Source organism: Centruroides sculpturatus, unplaced genomic scaffold (assembly GCF_000671375.1).
Source record: "Centruroides sculpturatus isolate CEXI.00-Female unplaced genomic scaffold, Cexi_2.0 scaffold21, whole genome shotgun sequence".
Lineage (NCBI taxonomy): Eukaryota > Metazoa > Arthropoda > Arachnida > Scorpiones > Buthidae > Centruroides > Centruroides sculpturatus.
The window spans coordinates 902628-927736 of NW_019384490.1; the positions used below are offsets into that span (position 1 = coordinate 902628).

At 28.0% G+C, this 25109-nt stretch overlaps 1 protein-coding gene across 1 annotated transcript in view; it reads left to right on the forward strand.

Moving 5' to 3' along the window:
* Positions 1-1948: 1948 nt before the first annotated feature.
* The window catches only part of LOC111621739 (actin-binding LIM protein 3-like), a 106273-nt gene continuing 83112 nt past the window's right edge, over positions 1949-25109 (forward strand). The window contains exons 1-5 of the mRNA XM_023363966.1: positions 1949-2031; positions 2124-2323; positions 4758-4853; positions 14297-14480; positions 20046-20167. Of these exons, the coding sequence (XP_023219734.1) occupies positions 2320-2323; positions 4758-4853; positions 14297-14480; positions 20046-20167 (406 nt within the window). The 5' untranslated portion in view covers positions 1949-2031; positions 2124-2319. The remainder of the gene's footprint in view (positions 2032-2123; positions 2324-4757; positions 4854-14296; positions 14481-20045; positions 20168-25109) is intronic.

Sequence of the window (25109 nt, forward strand, 5' to 3'; positions counted from 1 at the left end):
GTTTGCAATCACGGAGACTATGTCATGATGTGTGCTCATAAGAGCGAGGCCAGTTGAATTACAGAAGCAGGCCTACGTCTTCCGAGCCATAGCGTTCTGTAGATGAGATGGGCACAGGCAATATAGCAAAGATTTTAGGAGGCATTTTACATTCGAATAGAGATCGAAACTGCAGTTTTCATAGCGTAAAAGAGCGCTGTTGGGCCTGTCCGCTTCAGAAACATGGTTCCACTTTCATATCTTTTTCCAAATTTCTATTTTTATTAAAATTATTCATTTGGAAGCAATTTTGTTGGCCGATTAGAAAGATAAACATGCCCGATTGACATCAATCTTTTCGGGAAATGCAGACTCTCACCTATTTGGTCTACGGTTTTCTACGTTCAAATTTAAATTTAAATGTAAAATAACTTTATCAACAACATTATCCTCACCTGTTCATTCATCGAAAACTTTTGGGATATATCGGTAACTAGCTTTACTTACGCATGCATAATGAATGAACTTAATTGGCCCATTTTTATATAATTGGGTGCTTTTAAAATACGCAGCCAAGTGGCAAATTACTCAAAGCTAGTAAATTATATCTTGCCAGAATTTTTTAAATAACAAATAAGCTCTGGACAAGTAATATTAATAAGAAGAATATCAATAAGCATTACACACTAATATTTTCAGCGTATCTTCTATATTTTCAATGGCGCTACGCTACTGCGGCAAGACAACGGTGATAGGCCTATAATGTTGTCTTGCTAAGCAGTGAACATGATAGCAAATTCTTCGCTCGAGATAAACACGATTGTTTTGCTTTAATATATTTGTAAGGTACTTGCTATTATATCTGTGGCTCTTTCTCATCAGATAATTATGTTGTAACCTTAGTACCTTGTTATATTAAGTAATCTATTCTAATAAAACAGATAAATTTAATTAGTATCACTGAATGATTAGAATCTGTTTTTACGTTATTTAGTCATTCCAACAAATTCACATTCGATAAGAAAACTGATTTCATATCAAAACATTTTTGAGATTATCTTAAAATTTCTAAACCGAATTATCTAAGCACAATTACTCATCCTTAATTAACACCGTTTTACTGTCGCAAATAGGATAGTACAGCCACCGAACAGGTTTCAGATTCTAGAAACTGTACTCTAAAGTCTAGACAAACGTGAGTGTTACAATTGCTTTATCTTCAGAAATATACACATCCAAAAATAGAAAAACCTCTAACAAAATAATATTTGGTCAGAGAAAATTAGTGGGCCTAATAACGGTTATCTTTCTGGTCAGATCGCGCAAACTGATGGAAAATGTAAACAAAATATGTGCAACATGTCGCCCAATCAATTTGCTACTAAAATAAATGACTATATTTAGTGATAGTGTTTTATTGGAGAAAAATTCCGAAAAATAGCGTGTCTCATTTAAAACCTACACCTGCTACCGTCGTCAGAATCATATTTAGCAGTTTGGCACCTACACGGATATCAGTTTGTAGGCTATATGTTTCACATTGAATAGTTATTGGATTTAAAAAGGAAGAAGTATATTATATATGTATCATTAAAAGACATTTAATGCTATCTCACTATTAATTATTTAGTTTTTGACAATGACTTTGTAGAATCTCGTACCTCATCATATTTGAACTCTCGGATGTTTATGTAATATTTAAAGACGTGACATATCCGCACCTTTTTACAATAAATTAACTATATATAAATAACAGATTGAATTTCAATTGTTTTACGATTTAAAATTCATAAAAACAGTTCCTGTTTTTCAATATTCATACGAAATAAAACAGTTTAGTTACTGAAAAATTTTTTTTTCTATAATTATTTTGTCTTATTAGTTTAATTATAGATACTAATTAATGGAAAACAGACTTAAGATTTTTATCTTTTAAGATAAAAATCTTAAAAGATTTTAACCAGAATTATCAAATTTATAACAATATTGAAAGTGACATTTTTCACTATAAGGAATTTCATATTAAACCTCCCACAAAAGAAAAAGAAATAAGTAAGTTGATAATTGATTTATTTTGACGTTTGATAGATGTGTGATTAGATTATCTTTACGGAATTATAATTAAAACAGTTTCAAAATTATAGAACGTTCTTACATCGATTGCGTCAATTGCTGTCGGGTAAGGTTTAGCAGCGTGTGTTGCATTTGCTGTAAACGTAGTATGCACGAGGCCCACCCATCAGTGCAGGTTGTATAGACGTCCGTCTTTTGATATAATCGCAAGGACTTCTGCAACTAATACTTCAAAATTAATAAAAATCAGTCATTGACGAGGAAGAAATGGGTAAGAATTTTATATTTAAGTAGAAATCGGCGTAATTAATGCCGTACTATAATGTATATATATATGCAGTATATGCTATTATATCCTTGTAATGGATTATTTCTTCCTCTCTTTTATATGTCTTTTTCGTTTCATTGTTGTTATCGTTCATCTTAATAGAAGAAAGTTGAAACCGATTATATTTATAAATTTCGGATACTTTGAAAGTAGTTTTTCATCAATAACGATCTAGGCGTAGTCCTAATAAAGATGAAAGTAGGGTTATTCCATTTCGGCTTATTAATTCGGTATTTAGGACATTTCCTTGAAAGTGTCAATGATGCAAGATTCGATCAAATTTAAATTATTACACGTTAAAATATAATCTTGTGTAACATCGTTCTTGTTTTAAATACCAAAAGCGCTATACATTAATTGCCGGTTGTACGATTTTCTTAGAAATTGATAGGAGATTAAATATTTGTATTATTTTATTATCGTCTTCGAATATCCACGCAGACGAGTTACAATGACAGTTTTATCGCGATATAAAACTTCGATAAGCTCAGTAAAAGAACGTATGAACATGCCACACCTATTGCTATTAGGTGAAGCTGCTATTTAATTTTCAAACTTGTTATCAAATTAATATTAAGAAATACAATTAAAAAAAATGTATTAAGTTATCAAGAAGTTGTTTTTCGATTTAATACATTTTTTTTTAAATTAAAAATATGAAAAGTAAATTAATGTTTTAATTTTATAAAGTTTTTTTAAAAACCAATTCAAAAATTTCAATCAAACTCTAATTTTATGGAAATTTAATTTTAAATTTATCTTTTGATGCTTTGCTGAATAATAATGTAGCTTGAATTTGAGTTTTTTTTTTAATTTAAATTTATAATTCTGATAATGAAAATGTATAAACATAATTCTGATTTTTTTCCTTATAAATTTCATTGGTCAACTAAGATTTATTTTTTTAATGATATATGCAAAAAAGAGTAGTTAAAAGGAGAATAAAAGAAAATATAAAATAGTTAAAATAAACTGCTTAATAAGTAGTTTAATTTTTTATGTATTTAATTAAGTTGGATTGCATTTTTGCTTATTTATCACATATCCTATTGAACAAATTGTTTCATTTAATTTATTTATATTTATATATTTCAAAAATATACATAAATCCTTTTGGCTTATAAATAACATAAAAGAATTAAAAACAATTTGTTTAAATTAAAATATTTTNTTTTTTTATTTAATGAAAATGAAGGACATTTTGAGAATTATTACTTTTAACATCATTATTTTTATTGTTGAATTCTTGCCAAAATGTTTATCATACTAATATCATATAGCAATATATAAGATGAGTTAAAACTACTCAAAAGTAAAATCCTTGTTAAACTTGTTTTCATTTGCCAAGATTTGCTGCTTTTTTAATCTAAATTATCAAACAACTTATAAGCTAACAGTAGAATCTGTCATATCAATTTGAAAAATCATGAAATGATTAATACTATCTGAAAAACTAATTTTACAATCATGATTTATGAGCTTGTTGCATTAAATGTTTAAATATTCTGTCAAAAGAATGCAACTTAGAATAATTGTCTCAGTCATGAATTGTTAAAATATGAGAAAATTATTCTCTTAAAAAATATTGATATATTGTGAATTAGAATTTAATATAATGCAATTTAAAATTTAANAAAGAACATTTACTTCCGGTAACAAAATATTTAATAAATAGTTGAATGAATGCTTTCAACCTTACTCAAGGTCTGCTTCACAGGGGTTGCCTTATATGTATATGGTAAATTTGCATATTTGCAACTGTTAAGTCTCTGTTTGTTTTATATGTTCCAAATGTTTTAAATTTAATGTTTAAAAACGTTCTATTCCAAGCATTCCGATTTTGGAATTTGATTGTTCTCTAACCTGAAGCAGATCTTGGGTAAGGTTGAAAGCATTCATTGGACAATTTATTAAACGTTTTGTTACTGGAAGTAAAGGTTCTTTAGGGTTGTCATTAGTACCGATAATTAAGTTAGAAGATATCTTTAAACATAATTTCAAACAATTCATTTTATTAAATTTGTAAGATTTAACGTTCTACTTTGATATTGAAAACTATTGTGTTTTTGCACTTATAACACAGTGGAATATAACATGCAATGGTGTATACTCTGCAGAAAATTGCTAGAATAAAAATAAAATATTTTCATAACCCACTCATCATTATGCACCATGCCTATGGTAGAAGTCATTGATCCATAGGCACAAGTTTATGATTAAAATTCAAAATTTCATATATAACCCACACCATCATATAACTTGCATTCCCTTCAAATTTTTTTTAAATTCAAATAATCCACATATTATATGTATAAATTTTTATTTTTTAAGAATTATATCTATAATAAATGAATATAATGTTCAATTAATTTTATAGGAAAAGTTATTTGTGAAGTTTGCAAGAAAAAATGCAGTGGGAACGCATTACGGGTTCAAGACAGATATTTTCACATTGAATGTTTTAAATGTACAGGTAAATTTTAATAAGTTGTTTAAATATTTCTTTTTCTCTTTATAAAGTAACTTTTTATATAAACATCATTAAGCCTGATATATTAATAATAAACCAAATGATTCCATAATTATTTGGGCTATTTTTCACTACTATTAATAATTAGATATATATTAAGTAATTTTGTAGTAGAGGTAGATATTAGGTGTCATCTCTTATTGAAATTAATAATTATAATAATTTAATATTAAATAATTTTAGTATAGTCTGAAAGAAAATTAATTATGGTGATCGTTTGGTTTACAAAGAAACTTTTGAAGCAGTTACAAATTAATTGAAATATAGCCTATATGATAGAAATTGCTGAAGAATAAATGTAGGAAAAAATGTACCCCATTAACAGTGAACTAATATTTTTAATTGTAAATGTTTTCAACCCAATTAATTACCCTTCAAATACAGGATATAATGGAAACATGGCAATAAACAGAACAATACAAAACACTGAATACAGTAAGGACTTATTTTACATAGGTTCAACTGTATATCAATTTTATCTATCTCAAACATGTTTATCTTGTAAACCTCTTTATCTAAAAATTTATTTTTTCCATTCATTTTCAGCATAAAATATAATATATTTTCCATGTTTATCTCAAATAATTTTCTACCAAAACCTCTATATCTCAAATTACAGACTGAAGTGTCAATTACAAATTCAAAGCTCAGAAACTACATTTTAATAGCATAAATTGCAGTTGAAAAACATCTTTTGCAATACAGTACACAGTTGTAATTAATGCTGCTTTTCTCTTATTGGCTATGAGTTTGGTTTGTGTCTTATTGGTTGAAGAAAATCAGGTATCAGAAACTATCGACAAGCTATTTCTGTTAAGGTATGTCAAAAATATTTCATTTATACCTAATACACATATTATTGAACTTATTACTGTATTAATAAAATATAGTACCTCTATTACTGTTTATTGTGTAGGAATCTCTATATCTCAAACATGTTTATCTCAAATTTTTTTCTTGTTCTTGCAAGATTTGAGATATGCAAGTTCAACTGTACATGGATTAATGTTTTTATGGATGGTGAATGGTGAGGTTAAGCTTTGGATGCACAGAGATAATTTTGATTATTAATGCACACACTGACTATTTTTATTGTGAAATTCAGTATATATAGTAAAAATATAAATAAAATGTTTTAACATCTTGTTAATTATCTTGTTAATTGTAACTGGCTGCCTAAGGGTGTAATTTAGGACTATTGGGTGGAACACAGATTTATTTGAAATTTTGTTTTACATGGTATCTGTTCATATACAATCCTTGTGTAAGACAAGACCATACTGTATTTAAATTATTAAAACATATTTAAATATATATAAACAATGTGTTATAATGTTGTAATGAGAATATAAGATAAGAGACAAATAATTATAATCAGAAATAAAAAATAATACAAAATAAATAAGAAACAGAAATTAAATAACAATGAGAATTAGGATGTAAGAGATGAACTGGAATGTTTGATAAGAAATTTGCAAGCAGAGGAAGAGTCCTTGTCTCTACTATTGAGGCATATATTCAAAATTGAATGTTTATTGATTTCCCTTTTTTTTAAATACAAATATGAGAAAGGTTATTATTCTGGATGAATGCCAACACAGAATGTGCATTTCCTTTGCTAACAAAAAGACAGATCTACACTAAAGTTTTTATTAAACTGGTCTTTCTCATTTGTACTCTCTCTCCTTCTTTTTATCCATTCTGCTATAAAATATCACTTTCTGTGCACACAAATTAAACAAGCACACACTCATTGCTCACAATTTATGGATCTAAAATCAGAACTATAAAGAATTAAAGCTTTGCAGAATGACTTTTTTGTATTCCCAAGCTGATGTTGGTAGGTGATTAGTGAATAAATTGGAAGAAGTTTAAAAAAGTTATCTGCTGTATGCAAAGGTAACCAAACTGATGACAAAGAGTAACAAAACTCAAGCTGCAATCTTGCTCCACTGTTTGGGGAAAAAGCTTTGGTAATTTGACTCTGAGTCACCAGAACTTGATGATTAAGAAGCTAAACAACCTAATGTGTTCCTGGAAAAGCTTGAGCAATATTTTACACCAAAGAGTAATCAAAATGTCAAGAGCCACAAGTTTAATACTCATGTACAAATGACAGAATTATGTGCAGCATAAATGAACTTACACATTTTGTAAATTCAATTGTCCTTGTTAGAAAACCCGATAGAAGCCTTAGAATATGTTTAGATTAGTGATGTAACGAATATTCGGTTACTATTCGATATTCGGCCTATTCGGCCTATTTTTCGCTATTCGGCTGAATACCGAATATTTAATCACTATTTGGCCGAATACCGAATACCTAAAAACAGGAGTAAGAAATAACAAAAACACAGTAAATTAATCATTTTGGTATTTAGATTTAATGTTATCGGGTTAGTGTTGTTTGTTTATATTTATTTATAACTTATAACATGCACAAAATAAAAAAGAACATAATATTAGTCGCACGTATTCACAATTTATAATTACAAAGATCAGCACACGTACACACCTATTCGTTTGAGAATCATCACACACATCTGAGGGTCTGACCCTGCCTATCCTTTTTAAGCACTCATCTTTGCTCTTTCCTTTCTCTTTCCTCTATCTCTCTAGTCCACATATGCCTATGCATACATCATAATACATGTTCACGATACTTTCGATTCTTCACTTTCTGTCGTAGTTTTTCCATTTTATAATTATGTGACTCATAGCCTGGTGATAATGGAGAAAAGAGACAGATACATCAGTATATGTCACAGTTATGATTTCACAGATTCCAGACAGCTTGATAGCCAGAACGGTCCCAGGCTTTCGCCCGTGCACGCTAAGTGACTTTCATTACAAGCATTTAGCTTTCCGAAGGTCTATGACAACAATTGTTTGGCATTGACGGCCGCAAATTTCATGCCAATAAGTTGCTTCAACTTGTTCAATTATGTTATCAACTCAATTTCATATTTATTTTCACATTTTCACTTCACGTCTTTCTCTGTTTGTTATTTACACGTGTAGGTCATTTCATTGTTATTCACACTTGATATCATTTATCACATACTGCCATGACGCTCTTGTCTGTCCACTACAACTGCCAAGAATTAATGCAATTGGTGAAGCGTAGTGACAGCGGGCCAATGGAGAGCAGGGTCCTTGCCATAATGCGGTTTGCGCGCCAATTTTCGTACGTGCGTTAATTAAGCCGAATAGTTTGGCCGAATATTCAGCTATTCGGCCTGAGGACAAATATACTATTTGTTGCAACACTAGTTTAGATCTATAAAATTTGATCAGTCAATAATGAGAGAACATTTTGAAATACCTACTTTGAGGAAATCACAAGAGATATGGCAGTCTCCAAATACTTTTTAAGTCTAGATGCAAACAAGAGATTTTGGTAAATTGAGCTGACAGAAAGTTCATCAAAATTAACAACTTTTAGCATGCCTTTACGGAGTATAGGTTTCTGTGACTCCCCTTTGGATTATCTAATGCTTATGAGATATTTCATAAAACATTCACAGAAGTTTTACTCATATTGAAGGAGTCAAGATTTAACTCAAGTAAAGACTTCAGATAAGGAGGCATTAAAGAAATTAAAATAAACACTTTATTTCTGCAAGCACTTTCAATGTAATTATGCACATCATCCTCAGGCAGTTTGAATAACAAAAAGATTTCAAACGGAATATTTAAATTTAAACAGTAACGACATTAGCTGTTTTGGAACTTAACTTGAAAAGCCTTGTAGTTGATGGTGATGCACTTAGGTACTATATTGTGCACTCTACACCTGAGCAGAAAGCCTAATTGAAAGTCTCCTTATCTGAAGTCTTTAATTGAGTTAATACAACTGTTGGTGTGACATCCAATGTAAGTATTTAGTATACCTATCAGAGTCAAGATTTATGTTAATGATCTTATCATTTGTGCAAAGGACATGGAAGAACATGACAGAATTAGAAGACAGCTGAAGAAAAAGGAGTTAGGTTCAATAAGGATAAGTGCAAATTTAAATTAAAGGAAGTCATTTGACAAAAATATTGGACATATTTTTGTCAGAAGAAGGTATTAAAATTGATCTGGATAAGGTGGAAGCAATCAAGCTCATTCCAAAACCAACTAGTTTAAAAAAAAAACTTGGTCAATTCATGGGAGTGATAGTTTGTATGGTAAAATTTATACTAAATTTAGCCACTCATTCTTCAAAATTAAGGACTGTACTGAAACAGGATTGTTTATGGCAGTGGACAGATCAATATGTAAAGGAATTTCTGGAACTAAAGAACCTCTTGAGTAATACTCCATTTTTACAATTTTATGATAAAGATAGACCACTAATGCTGTCAATAGATAGTTCAAAAGATGGTATGGGAAATGTACTCCTTCAAGATGCTCCAGTGGTGTATGCATCAAAGACTCTTACAGAGATCCAGAAGAATTCTGCACAAGGAAAACAGAAGCACAGTTAATAGCATTTTGCTTTCCATCAATATATATATGGTCATGAATTTACAGTTGAAAGTGACTTTAAGCCATTAGAGACAATTTTTCAAAAACCACTAAACAAATGCATACTACATCTTCAGAGATTAAGGATTACGTTACAAAGTTATAACTTTAGAGCAAAATATAAACTGGATCACAACTTGTATTGGCTAATGCCATTTCTTGAGCCAGCTATGTGGACAAGAATTTTGATGTAATAGAATCTGATGTTGAAGTTCAAGTTAATTTAAATAATTACTATAGTATTACTCCAAAGAAATTTCAAAAGCTTTGTCATGAAACTGGAAGAGATAGAGTTACAGTTACTGATTGACATAATAAAAGATTGGCCTGAACAAAAACTCATGATAGATCTACTAGTTGAACCATATTGGAAGTTTTATGAAGAACTGACTGAATTGAGACATTCCTAAGAGTATGAGAACAGAGACAATTGATAGATTACATTATAATCACATGGGAATCAGTAAACATAATTATTTTTTTTTTAAATAAATTATATCTTACATTAAATAATTATTATTTTTTTTAATGAAAAAGAATAATAGATGTAAAGAATTTCACAGCATGCCTAAAGAATCAAAATGCAAATCAGAAAGAAGCACTGATTAACAGAGAACTTTCTGTGGGACCATGGGAAATTGTCACTACTGATATCTGCCATATGTTTGGTAAAAACTTTCTACTAGTGGTGGACACATTTTAAAGATTTTCAGAAGTTTACTATATGAGTCAGAATACCAGACATTCTAGAATAATTGAAGCTATGAAATTGATATTTGCCAACATTGTAAGCCAGAAATTCTATACTCAGGAAATGATACATAGTTTGTAAACAAACACACTTCCAACAGTTTCTAGAAGACTGGGAAATAACACATAAAATAATCTCTCAATGAAACCTTCAGTTCAATGGATTTATTGAAAGATGTGTGAAAACTATCAAGAAATTACTAAAGAAAGCAGTCTATGATTCTAAAGATATTTATCTAACCTTGCTGGAATATAGAAATATACTCTTAGGTTGAAGTATCCCTTCTCCAACTCAACTTTTTTAATGTTGCAGATTGCAAGGCCCAATGAGGAACAATCTCTTAAAACTTAGAATAGTCTTAGATAAGTTTATGCAAAATCAATACTGATAGATAGCAAATACAGAAATGCTATTTTAATAGGAATGCTAGACTTATCAACACTAAATCCAAACAACTTAGTGATGATTCAAATTGATGGAAGGATCTGAAAGCCTGGTGTAGTTATAACAATAGTTAGAAATCATCCAAGACCATATATTGTGCATGTAGACAAAGATAATAAATATTTTGTTTGTAATTGAAGATTTCTAAGAAAGTTTGATAATGATAGATTTAAAAACATACAGAATTCAAATGAGTTTCCAGATCAGCTAAAAAAAGACAAAAAAGCCAGTGAACCAAAAGAAAACATAAATAAGTTTAGTACTAGTGAAGAAAGAATGAAGAGACACAGAAAATAGCCACTTCGAAAATCATCAGATAGACAACAGTGTAGCTTTGAACTTAACAACCTGATCAGGTCTAATAGTATGAAAACCATCACATTTCAAAGATTCTCATATTGTAAACTGTGTTCAAAAATCATATATAATCATGTTTCAAAGGTAATATGTAGAACTGATTTGTTATAAATCCTATTCAAAATAAGAGAAATGTTATAATAATAATTTGTTCTATATCAGTGAGTCCACCAGGTGGTGAATAGTACAGATCTTTTGGTGTTGTGGCTATATGCCATATAATCTTCTTTTGTCCTTCTGACATTTTTCCCTGTACTTTAGAAAGTTCTCAAAGGTGGAAAGAACAATCTTCTTAATCCTTCGTTCTTGGAGGTGAGGACCACTTTCTAGAATTTACCAACATAACATATACGAGGTTATGAGGGCACACAAAGCAAAGAAGAGCAGTTTTTGGCTACGTTCTTGACAAGGGAATATGACGAAAGGAGATAGGCGACAGTGTCCAGTGCCCATGAGACAGGAGAAGAACAAAACTTAAAAGAGGAAACTTTGAACTTCCTTGGCTGAAGATAAAGCATTGAAGTTGGCATTTCACTTGGCTAGTCCAAATGAGCAGCTGACTACAAGGATCATATATACAAAAACCCTCAAGAATTGAAGAAAAAGAAAACAGAAGTGAGAATTCTGTGTTCTTTTTCCTCATTAACAAGCTTCCATGTGGCCCACATGGTAACCAAACAACATCTTCACTAGTCATGTTTCTTTCCTATCCTAGCCACCATTTTTGTTACTTCATACCCTACTTTCTATTTCCTTTTAGTTATAAATTAGTATTAAGATTTAATGTTAAGGAAAATTTGTGTAATTATTATTGTCAGGTTCTTTTTGTTCTAGTTATGATAATTTTTAATTGTTCTACTAATCACTGGATTATAGGTGATTGTAAATCAAAACCCATTGAGCTGGAATTCTTTTGTTTCTGTACTTTATTATCACATGAATTACCGTATTAGCCCGAATATAACGCGACCCCGAATTTAACGCAACTCCAAAATTTTCATAAAGATATTTAGAAAAAAAAATAATACTGATAAAAGAATTCAAAGAAAGTAAAATTCAATCAGATAAGCATTTATTTAGGTAATTATAGCTAATAACACAGGTTACATTCATGTCAATAAAATTAAGTAATGTAAAACAAAATTAATATTGCGTAAGTAACAACAAAAAATGGAACTGTTTATTCAGAATCTGAACTGTTTTCAGAATGAGAACTCATTGAATCACATTGGTATCATCAGTATTTTCATTCACGCTTTCAGTCTCCCACAAAATGTTATCTTCCGTCTCCTTTAAATCATTGGAAATGCAGCATTTGTTGAAACCCTTAACTATCGATTCAGGTTCGATCTTCTGCCAGGCCATTCTCCTAAAAGAGAGACTGAAGGTTTTTTGTTTTTCTTGAAAGTGTCAATGGATGATTGTCCAATAATAGCCAATTGTTGTATTCTTTTCAAAAATTCTCTTTAAATGGTTTATTAACCACCACATCCAAGACTTGCAACTGAGAAGTCATACCACCCGGTATATTATTACAAGATCGGAATTCAATGCCTCAATGCCTTTACCTTAACACTTGTCGTAAGGTGGCCTCGAAATGCATCAAGGACTAGCATGAGCGGGAGTTTCTCAGAGAACCTGGCCGTTTCCTCCATATCACATTCAACCAGTCTAATATCAACTCCTCCGTCATCCAACCTTTTTCTTGGACCTGAAAAACAATTCCAGGACACAGCTTTTCTTTGGGCATTGTTTTACGTTTCAATATAACGTAAGGTCGAAGCTTTTGTCTGTCAGCGGTAACAGCAAGCATAACAGTAATTCTGGACTTTTCATAACCAGCTGACTTCAATAAGACCGTTTTTTCACCTTTCTTATTTACCGTAAGGTCAGAAGGCATGTCAAAATAGACTGGTGTTTGGTCTGCATTTCCCATATTTCCAAGACTGTAGTTGTGCTTTTTGCGTAATGATATAACATGGTGCTGATAAGCCAACAATTTTTCATTAAAGTTGTCAGGAAGTTTTTACGTGAGAGTTGTCCGCCGTCGATAAACCGTTCCTTTTCATGATTCTTCTACACCAACCCATACTTGCCATAAAGTCCTTTCTAGGAATGTTTAAATTAACAGCCTCTTCTAACGCTTTAAATCTTATGTCTTTACGGGATATTGGGCACCCTTCATTTCGCTTTTCTATTACGAATTTTAACACTCGCTGCTCAACTTCATTAAACCTTCCTTTTTTAGGTGCACTAAAAGATTTTCTTGAAGAATTTGCATTCTTATATTTCCTTAAATCTTTTCTCCATAGGCCGATGTTTACTTCTGGAACTCATATTTCCTCGAAGCTCTCAATTTGTTCGTTCTTTCTGCCTCGTTTGCAACCTTAATTTTAAAATTCATATCGTAGGTTCTCCTGGTACCTTTATTTATTTGACTCTTTGATGAGCCATTTTTTTTTCAACACTACCTTTATTACTCGCACTTATTTTTTATGGGCAATAAAGAAAACAGTAAAGTAACTGTCGCTAGTCACAACAGCAAAAAAAACAAATGAAAGAAAACAGTTGCGTGAGATGTTAACAAGCGGAGACATAGCCTTACTATAGTAGCGCTATGCAAACAAAAGCACAGGCCGACTAACTAGATCACATGGTTGTTTTGAAGTGGTCGGTCGAGCTAGGAATTGGTCGGACGTTCAGTTGCGTTTCAACCTCTGTAGGAAAATGTCCTTGTTTATATTACATTCCATTACTTAAACCCCGAATTTAGCGCAAGTCGATTTTTTAATGGAAAATAAATGGTCGAAAAATATCGCGTTATATTCGGGCTAATACGGTAAATTTTTTTTTTTTTTATCTTTGCATGTGTTATTTTTTCTGGGTGTTTGCCTTTGTTGGACAATGAAATTATATTATGCTATATCACTTTTGATATAACATGTGTTAAATAAACATAACATAGTTCTGAAATGGAATGCTCCAAATTCCATTTTACGAAAATTTTCTTTAAACCTTTGCATTCAAATACTGTCATAGAACTATGGTCTAAGAAAAAAACAACTTTTTTTGTTTAGTATGTTCCAAAACAAAATATTATGTTTTACAAATTCAAATCATGGATTCTGCTGAATCCTAATAGTCTTGATTATATTAAGTATTGATTAAGATATTGTCAATAAAATTACACACAAAACTTCAAAAAAGAATTAAGAGTTCATAATATTAATGTTAATACATTGTAAATTAATACCAAGATTTCTTTTACTAATTACTAAATTTAATATTAATTCTTGATATGTATTTTATTCCTATTTAGAATGTACATCATCTCTAGCAGAAGGTGGATTTTTTATGAGAGAGAGTAAATATTTTTGTACGGCAGATTATCAAAAATTATTTGGCATAAGATGTGCTGGTTGTAATGATTACGTTGAAGGAGATGTTGTTACAGCTTTAGGAAATACTTACCACCAGAAATGTTTTTCTTGTGCTAGTTGTAGGTGAGTGTATTATAAAAGATTTGATTATTAATATAAACTTTCATATATTTATTGAATTTGCATTTACCAGGAATTGAAATTTGATATTACTATATATGCTTTTTTTTTAATAAAGTGTAACTATGTATTTATCAGATATATTTGGGTAAATTAATATCTTTAGATATAAAATATTTTGTACCGTATTAAAAATATTTTTGATATTACTAATCTTGATTCAATTTTGATAATAACTTTTCCTTTTAAAAAATTAATAGAATTCATTTGCTAAGATGAATGCAAAAAAAATAATAATAATAATTAATTTCAAGCTTAAAGAATATTTAACCTAGACAATTAATTTTTCATAACATTAAGTAAACTGACAGTCATATTCTGAGTTCTATTAAATGATTAAAAAATTTGAATTGTAGACAGATATATTGCCATGTGTTAGAAACTCAATAACACATGGCAATATATCTGTCTACAATTCAAATTTTTTTTATTTGAAATTATTAATTTCAGATAAAAATAAAAGAGGATGTTAAATGTTGAAAAGTTTGCTATGTCAGAATTTTAATGACTGAATTTTTTCAATTTTTACTAATTGATAAATTTAAAATAGCTTAATTATTATAAAATCTTGACATATCTGATATTATCTAGAATTCAGATGACATAACAGAATGCATTTGCACATGAGGGAGGAAAGAGTTACAACTTTGAATCTCATACTGAACAGATATTTTTTCAGATATGTTAATTTAATATATTTAAATTCATTTAATTCTTGAAACTCCTAACAGATAGGGTCATGCCTACATATAAATTTAGTTCAAAATCTATAATCATTTGTTTAATTAACTCACTTATGATCTTTAATGATCTTCAATGATATTTGGTAAAAAGTTTTATTAATTACTAAGAAATAATTACTTGGTATAAAATTTATCTTATTTTTTTTTCAAATAAAAAATGTTTTGGAAGATTTGTAACATTCACTGAATGAGTAAAACTAACATTTTATCTGAAAGAGATTATTTCTTTGTAGAAGATAAAAAAATATGTTTCTCAATAAAAATAATAAATTCTTATTTTATAATATTATATTGAATAAACATATAATAATCAACTTTTGAAAGAAAGGTGACAAATAAGAATGGAAGATTTATACTAGAATTGTATGAAATTTTGTTTTACAAGATTTTTGAGGTGGAGTGTTAATGAAGCCTTTTCCACGTGGCTTACAATATTTCATTCAGTTTCAAAATTTGATTGATTGATTTTGATAAAATTTTGCTATTTTCCATTTATTGTGATAAGGAATCCAAAAATTCATCAAAAGTTGTGGAACAAATTTAAATTCTGAAATATTTCAAAAATTGTATGTATGAATTAAATGAAATTTTATATGAAGGTTATTTACAACAAGACAATAAAAGATGGACACATTGTATGTTCATTGCCAAAAGTATTTCATGTATAAATTAAAATTTAAAGAATATTTGTGATGCTTTTATTATAACATTCATTAATAATAATAATAATCTTCAATTTTTTCCTTCATCTTTGTTGTACAGTTTAATTTTGTAGCTAATGATTAGAAGATATTCCTGATTATTATTATTACTTTGTAATATTTCAATTTTCCACTAGTCTTTTGACTTGTGTCTACTCTAATATATATAATACTATGTATTTGTTGGCTACTTAATTTTGTCCTTCATTCTCCAGATTATCAGGATTTAATTTTGATGTTGATCCTTTTTGAGATGATCCAGAATTTTCTAAATATAATAGAGCATTGATTATCAGTTGATTATGCTGATCAACTGAAACATTGGTTAACTGAAACCATTCCAGTCAGACTGTGTCGTGCTGAATCGAATGTTTTTGATACTAGATTAACTTCTAAAGTATAATTTTTTTGTTCTTATATTTTTCAATATATTTATTTTGTTTGTACAAAATAAAGAAATAATTTTTAACGATACAATAGCCACAATTATTATTATAAAAATTTTCATTAGGCTTAACATCAATGAAAATTCAACACGAAGTGACACGCAACAGAGAAAAATTTAAACATGGGATATATTAATATACTATTATTGGGATATACTAATATACTATATTAATAATGTATTTTTTAGTACATAATCAGTTATCCGAAAAATCAATTTTCTAAACAACCCCAGTCCCCAATTGATTTGGATAATCAACGCTCTACTGTATTTATATAATGCATAATAAATTTTTTTTAACTTAGAATACCAACCCTCCATCAAATTTATTGTTCTCTGTAACTATTTTAATACAAAATCATAAATATTCTGTTTTCTGCTAAAATTTAAGTGGAACACAAATAAGAGAATATATTATTTGTGTTCCATTTGAATCTTAGCAGAAATACAGTCAATTTGCATTAATACAAATCACTAAGGGAACACAAATCCATATTAATGATTTTCAGGGTCAAAGTTAACTTTATATAATTTCAAAGTTAAGGATTAATAGGCAATTGAAATTTCTGAATTATAATATTTTGAACTAATTTACTAAATGCAGTTAAATTAATTTTAAAAAACAAATTAATATTCTAAATGATTTTCAAATCTAACAAAATGAGAAGAATACAGTATTGTCATTTAAGTGTGGAGCAGTATATTGGAGTAGTTAAAACGAAGCTAAAAGAAATCCATAATTTTATTCCTGTTGAAAATTGTTTGAAATATTTTTTGGCACCAAAAGAGTAAAAAAATAGAGCCAAATTTGGTGCAAAGTAACCAAACCTGGTATCACTGTATGCATCCCCTGATATGCAAACTAGTACATGTTTGCGTGGAATTGCATCCATTTAAAGTGGTGGACATCCTACTGTAATCCCTGTTTTCTGAGTAAAGTAGAATGGTCTGCTAAAACAAAATGTTTGAATTACTCTACAATTGGAATCCCATCCTTGCTTACTAGGAGAAGAAAATCTATTATACTCAAAATAGAACATTTATTACAGTACCACTTTGCTATTTACACTTTTTGACATAAATAATAAAATTGTTATTGGAAATAGGGTTATTTCTTGGGGATTGTGAAGAAAATTTACAGTTAGGTTTAATGAATTCTGGTAAAATTTTTGTTCATTTTATCATGTGAAAATTAACATTGTGACAATGGTAATGTTTGCTTTATTTATTTTTTCTGTAACATGACACATACAGTTTCCATTTAACTTTTTAATTATATAAATAACAGCTTTGGGGAGATTTTGACAAATTTGAGATGGTAGTTAAATTGTAACAAACCAATCAAAGAATCTTATTTGATACTTATTTTTATTATATTATTAATATATGAGTAATGAAATAGAAAAAAGAAAATTTTAAAGTTATATTTTATAAAAAGATATTTAAAATATAAATTAAAATTCATTAAGAAGGAAGTGTATTCCCTGTTTTTTATTCACATTCTGAACAATTATCTTTTTTGTCATATTTTGATAAATTTTAATATGTTAATATTTTATTCATTAGTGTTATATTCTTTTACTAATAATATATAGTAAAAAAATATTTAAAAAATTTTCATGGCTAAAAAAAAAATCATATAACAATACAGTTTTGAGGAATAATTTAGTTACTAAAGAAAAATTCAATCAACTCTCATTTATTTTCTGCTTTAATTTTATTATTAAAAGTTTTCACTTAAAATAATTGTTATTTAAAATGTAGTTTTAAATGAATATATAAATATATTTCTGTTTGAAATTTTTGAACTTACATCCAAAAACATCAAAGTTTTTGGATATATAAGTCCAAAAAAAAAGCCAAAAAAATTCTTCCTGATTTCTTACATTCACTGTTTAATTTTATTTTCAATACTTTTTGAAAATATGATCCAGAGAAATTATCTGAATCATTCTGTATTAAAAATTCACTAAATCAAAACGTTTGAAGTCAAATCATAAAAAGAAGAAAAAGAAATAATCAGTAGTGAATAGTTATTAGAATTGATTAATTTAAAAACTATGATTGTTGCATCACTAATTAAAAAATAGATAAATTAAAAGAATTTTTCTAATATTTTTTCTGAAAAATATGCATAAACATCACAAAAATTTTACTATTTACAAACTATGTTTGATAAGAGTCATATCATAATATTTAAATGAAAAATAATATAATTTTAAACACCTGTACAATATTTTCAGCTTTTATTTTAATATGAATATACTAGTTATTGAATTATGTTATCTTTATGAAAATAGTTTACAAAATAAAAAAATAATAATTTTTGTATATTGTAGTTAGCATTCTTTGTTAACAAATATTTCTGTTATCTTTTAGTCTTAAAAATCTTTGATATCTTGTAATATTTATTTACTGTATCCTGTTTTACCTGTGATAATATTTGAATTGAAAACTATACTAATTTTGCATTGTTTTTATTTTGCAGAATTATTTTAATGAAAACCATTGAATTTATTTGTTGTTGAAATTACATTCAGTTTTCTTACATTGACACATATATATTAATCTTTTTACTATTTTGTTAAGCTCAATTTAATAAAATATCAGTTTTACTTGATAATATATAAATCAAAAACTGCAAAAAAAAGAAAAAATTGGTGTAGACTGTTAAAAATAAGCAATCTGTAATATTAATATTGTTATTTTTATCTGCTAGATGAGATATATTCTAATATCTGTCATCTATTAATTCTATTACTTCTTTGCTTTTGTCAATATGTTACTCTCCTGGCTGTTATGTATAACAGAGGGAAAGTATTGCAATTGGTCAAAAAAATGACCACCCATGATTTTTAGATTTTTTGGAGTTGAGACATTGAAATGTTGAGGAATGCAAAAAAATTTGGGGTTTTTTTTTCTTTATGTATGGATGTTTGTGTATGGGGGCCACAATTTTGTATTGTGGCCCCCATACACAAACATCCATACATAAAGAAACCATCCACTTTGAAACTTAATATCTCCTGTGACTTTTGTCAAAAATTTCTGAAAGTTTCCAAGGTTTGTGTATTTGGGGATTGATGCTATTAAATTTTGGTAGTTAAAAGTAAAGAGTTTCTGAAGATAGCGGTATCACGAGTGGGGTTAGACTTAATGAAGATTTTACTCATTATTAACATTTGCAATTTTTCATAAAGCTCATCTCTATTCTCAAAATTAAGTTTTTTGTCATTTTATATAATTAATAATATAAAAAGTTTTTAAAAATAAAATCTCATAACAGATTGCATCACATGCAATTTTAAATGTTTTTTCCAGGAAAGTTATGCAACTTGTTTCTGGATTTTTTCTGTAGTGTTTATAAACTGTCTAATGACTGAAATCACTGGCAGTTGCTGAAATAATGTGTATTAACTTGATAAAAATTTAAAGAACTTTTACAAATACTGTACATTCATTACATATTACAAAAACAATCTTTGTAAAATATTAAAACATATCACAAAGCAGAATTGTAGTATTTAAATATAGTTTCAACTAAAAACTAAATTTTTAGCTTTTTAATGAACTGTCATTAACATAAAATAATTTTGATCTTTGTTTTATAATATTTTAGACAAATATTTCCAACTGGTGAAAAAGTAACATTTACTGGTAAAGAATGCTTGTGTTCAAAGTGCATTCAAATACCTGTTCGTTCCCAGTCACCTGAAGAATTAATAACTGAAGATGGGCAAAGTAAGAATTGATAAAATTTTACTTTTAAGTAAATTAATTTTATGTTTCTATGTTTGTTAATATTTTAATTTTTATTATATTTTGTTTATAAGTGTAATAATAATATATTTTATGTATTGTACAATAAATTTATGTACTGTAGAGTAGGAGTGCAGAACTGAATTTTGCCTTGTGCCACATTAAACTGTTTGTAGACAAACTGCAATATTATAGCTAAAATGTACTCATAAAGTACATTAAACAAATATTTGTGGGCTATATTAAACTCAAAAAAGCTATATTGAACTCAAATACATTACATGAGTTTAAATTAAAACTATGATAATTTATTTACAATTATTGGAAAAGCATATTAACAGAAGTTTTTTTTATTTATCAAAATCAGGTAGTGGTCTCTTATATAGTTCTTAGGCTATATGTTTTGCATCCAAATTGTAAAATAAAGTTCACTGTTGTTCAGTTATATTAAAGGTTTTGAGGAAGAGATTCCGTCCTATATTATTAATCAATATGATTATATAATCCATGGCAAAAAATTTTCATATTATTCTCAAATTTATTGACTTTCTAGTTATCTAATTACTGTCTAATTTTGAGAGTATCACACAATGATAACCTTCATTGTGTGAAAAATATTTTTTAACAACTGATGGAAATTAAAATGTCAAACAAAGAAGCTTTGTGGTATGAAGATATTGTATATGGCAGACATGGGCAAATGCGGCTCTTGCTGAAAGTGTTAATTTCTGCTTTTTATTATTATTTTTACAAGTTTATTTCCACAGTTTTGTGAAAATATGTTTATTAAAAAAATTCAGTTTTTGTATTATATTATATTTATATTATATAATAAAATCGTGGTACAGAATAAAAAGGTACAGAACTGTGGCTCCCATGCATTTTGCAAAACCTACATTTTGGCTCCCACTGAACTCTTGCTTGCTTACCCCTGGTATATGGCATTTATTTAGTCACAAATTACTACAAATATTTTCAGATAACAGAGAAAGTTATTAATCACATAAAGTGCTTAGTACTTATATTCTAAACTTGATGTAATTTTATAAACAACAATTTAGATAAAAAGACAGAAATATTACATATGAAATTAGAGAATTTAGAATTTTCTGGAGTTTATTATAATTTTTATGTTGAGTTTTATTAAGAAAATTGTATTATGTAATGTTTTATTTTATATACTGGACATTAATACTAGTGATTGTATTATTATTGAGTTCTGATATCAACTGAATTGAATTGTTATCAATGAAAATGATAATAAATTGGTTACTAAATTTATTGTATTAGAAGCAAAAATATACTAATATATGTCTTATTGAAATCACAGTGAAGCTTATTTAATAACAAAAAATTATAATTTAATATTTATTTTATTCATATAAAATATATAATTAGAAACATATTATTATCATTATTTATTTATTAATGTTACAATATAATACAATACAAATTGGTATTAACAAATAGAGAACAATTTCTCTGTTACAGGGGAATAGTACAAATGATTAAAAACGATTACAGTTTAGCAAATTTAGGGTATAAAGGTACAAAAATAAGTCATAATTACTATAGACATCAATTTGTGATTACGTACATAATGATCCATCTATGTTAACAAGGTAACGAATGCTAGAACAAACATTACTTTTGATTTGTCGAATAGTATTTTTCAGAAATTTTAACAAAATAATTATAAATTTTGTATAAGTTCATTTTGTGGAGATTATTTAAACTTAGTTTGAAGTTGGATGGTGAATTAGAATTACATATTTGAGATATTTTATAATAGTCATGCAGTCTAGAAAGTTCTTGACAATTATGAATTAGATGATATAGTGAGAATTCTTCAGAATTACATAAAGGGCAATAGGATCTTGTTAAGTCAATATAAATATTATTAATAAAAAGAGAATATTTATTTAAACGGAGTTGAATTATTAATCGCTTAACATTTAGACTAACTGGCTGTGACATATAAGATTGTAAGGGCAGAATTTGCAATAAATCAATGTACCATGGACAATAACTATTTTGATATAATGAATTTTGATATTTGTTCATTGCTTGCAAAATTGCAGAGTCCATTAGAAGTGAATAGCCGAATTTCCAATCATTAATATTATCTTTAAATAATAACTCTGATAACCAAAAGTATTTAGAATTTGATTTAGCTTGTACTACCATAGTTGTTTAAATTTCTGATTTTTACTTTGATTAATATTTTGTTGATGTAGCTATATTATAGTATTATCGTTTTTAAATTTAATTCTGTAATAAAATTTTATTATGTGTTTCAATACGAAAGGGAAGAACCAAATCCGATTTACTTCATGCCACAGAGCATAGCCTGGAATAGTTCTTTCTAGTTGGAATAATTTGCGTAAATAATAGACATGAAGATATTCCAATTTATATATATAGTCTAAACTCCATATTGGGTTTGCATAATATATTATAGGAACGATTGTTGAGTTAAATAATTTGATGTGAATTTTTAAATTGGTAGTTTTCAACATACAAATAGTAGATTATGTATTGCTTGCTTTGCTTTGATTTTTATTTTGTTAAAATATGCTTTAAAGGATAAATTCCAGTCAAACCTGACTCCCAAATAGTCTATTTCAATGGTTCCCAATTAGTGGTACGCAATTAGAAATTGCGTGAAGGGATACGCACAGAAATCTAAAATCAGTCGATTTAAAATTTAAATGCATAAGATGAAGCAATCAAAAAAAAAATAATGGGTGGATCATCAAAAATTCGGCAATTTACAACATGATGTCAAATGCACAAATTTGTTTATTTATAACTAAAAATATTCTTGAAATTTCATCAAAAAAATGCATTTGTGACAATACCTAAATGAAATTCTTACACAAGAAACAAAAATTGTAAAATTAACACAATTTGTGTTAATTATACAATTATTGTTATTATCATGTCAGCAAAGCGGCAATAAAATATTTACTACCATTTTGCACAACATACCTCTGCGAGAGCGGATTTTTGGCCATGACAAACATGAAAACTAAACATCGTCACCAGCTTCGACTCGAAGATAACTAGACTGCATCAGACCAAAAAGCAACCAGATTTTACAAAGTTGTGCAAAGAAAATCGTGCACATTTGTCACATTAAAATTAAATAACCTTATGTTATTTTCATTATTATTAGAATTGTATTTTAAAGGTAATAAATGTAAAAAAACTTATTCTATTTATCAATAGCTGTCTAACCACAGCTTCGCCCACATTACATTGAATTTTCTTGTGGGAGTAAGATATTTTCTTGCAGTAAAAAGTAGCCCATGTCCAGCTCAAACATGTAAGCTATCTCTGTGACAAATTTTATTAAAACCTGTTCAGTGGTTTAGACGTGAAAAAGTAACAGACAGACAGACAAAATTACGTTCAAATTTATAATATTAGTATGGATTAATATGAATATCTGCTATAAGGGGTACACGAGTTTGAGCTCTTTCTTGAAGTGGTACGCAGGAAAAACTAATTGGAAACCACTGGTCCATTTCATTTACAGTTTGTAAAGGAGTATTTTCATGATATAATTTAGTGTTATTTTCGGATATTTTACAATTATTGCAGAATATTATAACTTTCATTTTGGTCGAATTTATTGTTAAATATAGTGATTGAAGAAATTTATTGAGTTGATTAATTTTCCTTTGTAATGAAATCTTTGTTGGGGCCAGAAGCACAAGGTCATCAGCAAAAAGAATATAATGAAAGACTATTTCCTATTACAATTCCATCAGTTGATTCAGTAAAGAGGCGATCAATACCTATAAGGTAAAAATTGAATAAATATGGAGAGAGGGGATCACCTTGAAGAATTCCACGGGATAAAGATAAAGTTTGAGAGATATTATTGCCTTGTTTTATCTTGATGTTATAGTTTGAGTATAGTTTTGAGATTTCTGAAGTAAATATGGTACTTGTGCCACAGGATTTAAGATTGTGAACCAACAGAGGAACGTATATTGAATCAAATGCTTTTTGAATATCAATGAAGGAAGCGTATATTTTCCTGTGTTTTTTAAAAGATATAGTTGAACTATCATTAATAAGATAAAGATTGCAAATTCAGTTCCTTTATTTACAGTGAATGCGTATTGGAATTCGGCTTCTATTCCCATCGTTTTAGTCCATAGCTTAAATTTGTTTGCAAGAACTGAAGTAAAACATTTTCTTATAACAGATAGCAATACTATTGGTCTATAGTTACTAGGAGAGGAATAATCACCTTTTTTATAGATCATTGTAAGAATGGCTGAGTTCCAGGAATTGGGGTAGAAATCAGATTTATACATACCATTAAATAAATTTAATATTTTTAATCTAGAATTGTTCGATAATATTTTTAAGAAATCGGTAGGAATATTGTCATTTCCTGAAGTTATTTTACTTTTTGAATTTTTAATGGCATCATCCAATTCGGTAATAGTAAAGTCAGAATCTAGAATATCATTGTATCATCTTCTATACTTGTATTTAATGGTAATTCCGTATGGATTTGTGGAAATCTATTATAAAACTGCTTCCAGGTATTAAAATTATTGTGACAGAACTTCTGTTTAAATTTGATTTAGGCCAAAATCTTCATATTGTATTCCAGAACACTTTGCCATTATTATTATTTTTAATTAAGTTTAGTTCAATTTTGCAAAGATAATTTAACTTTTTAGTTTTAAGGAGATTATTATAGGTTCGTTTAGCTTTTTTATAACTATTAAAGTTAAATACAGTTGAATTTTGTCTGAATTTTTTTAATTCTGCTTGTTTTGTTATTCTCATTCTATAACAGTCAGAGTCAAATCATCCTTCTTTAGCTTTACTTTGAATATTTATTTTATTTTTATTTACACATATGTAGTCATTTAGTATAGTTGTTATTAGATTGTAT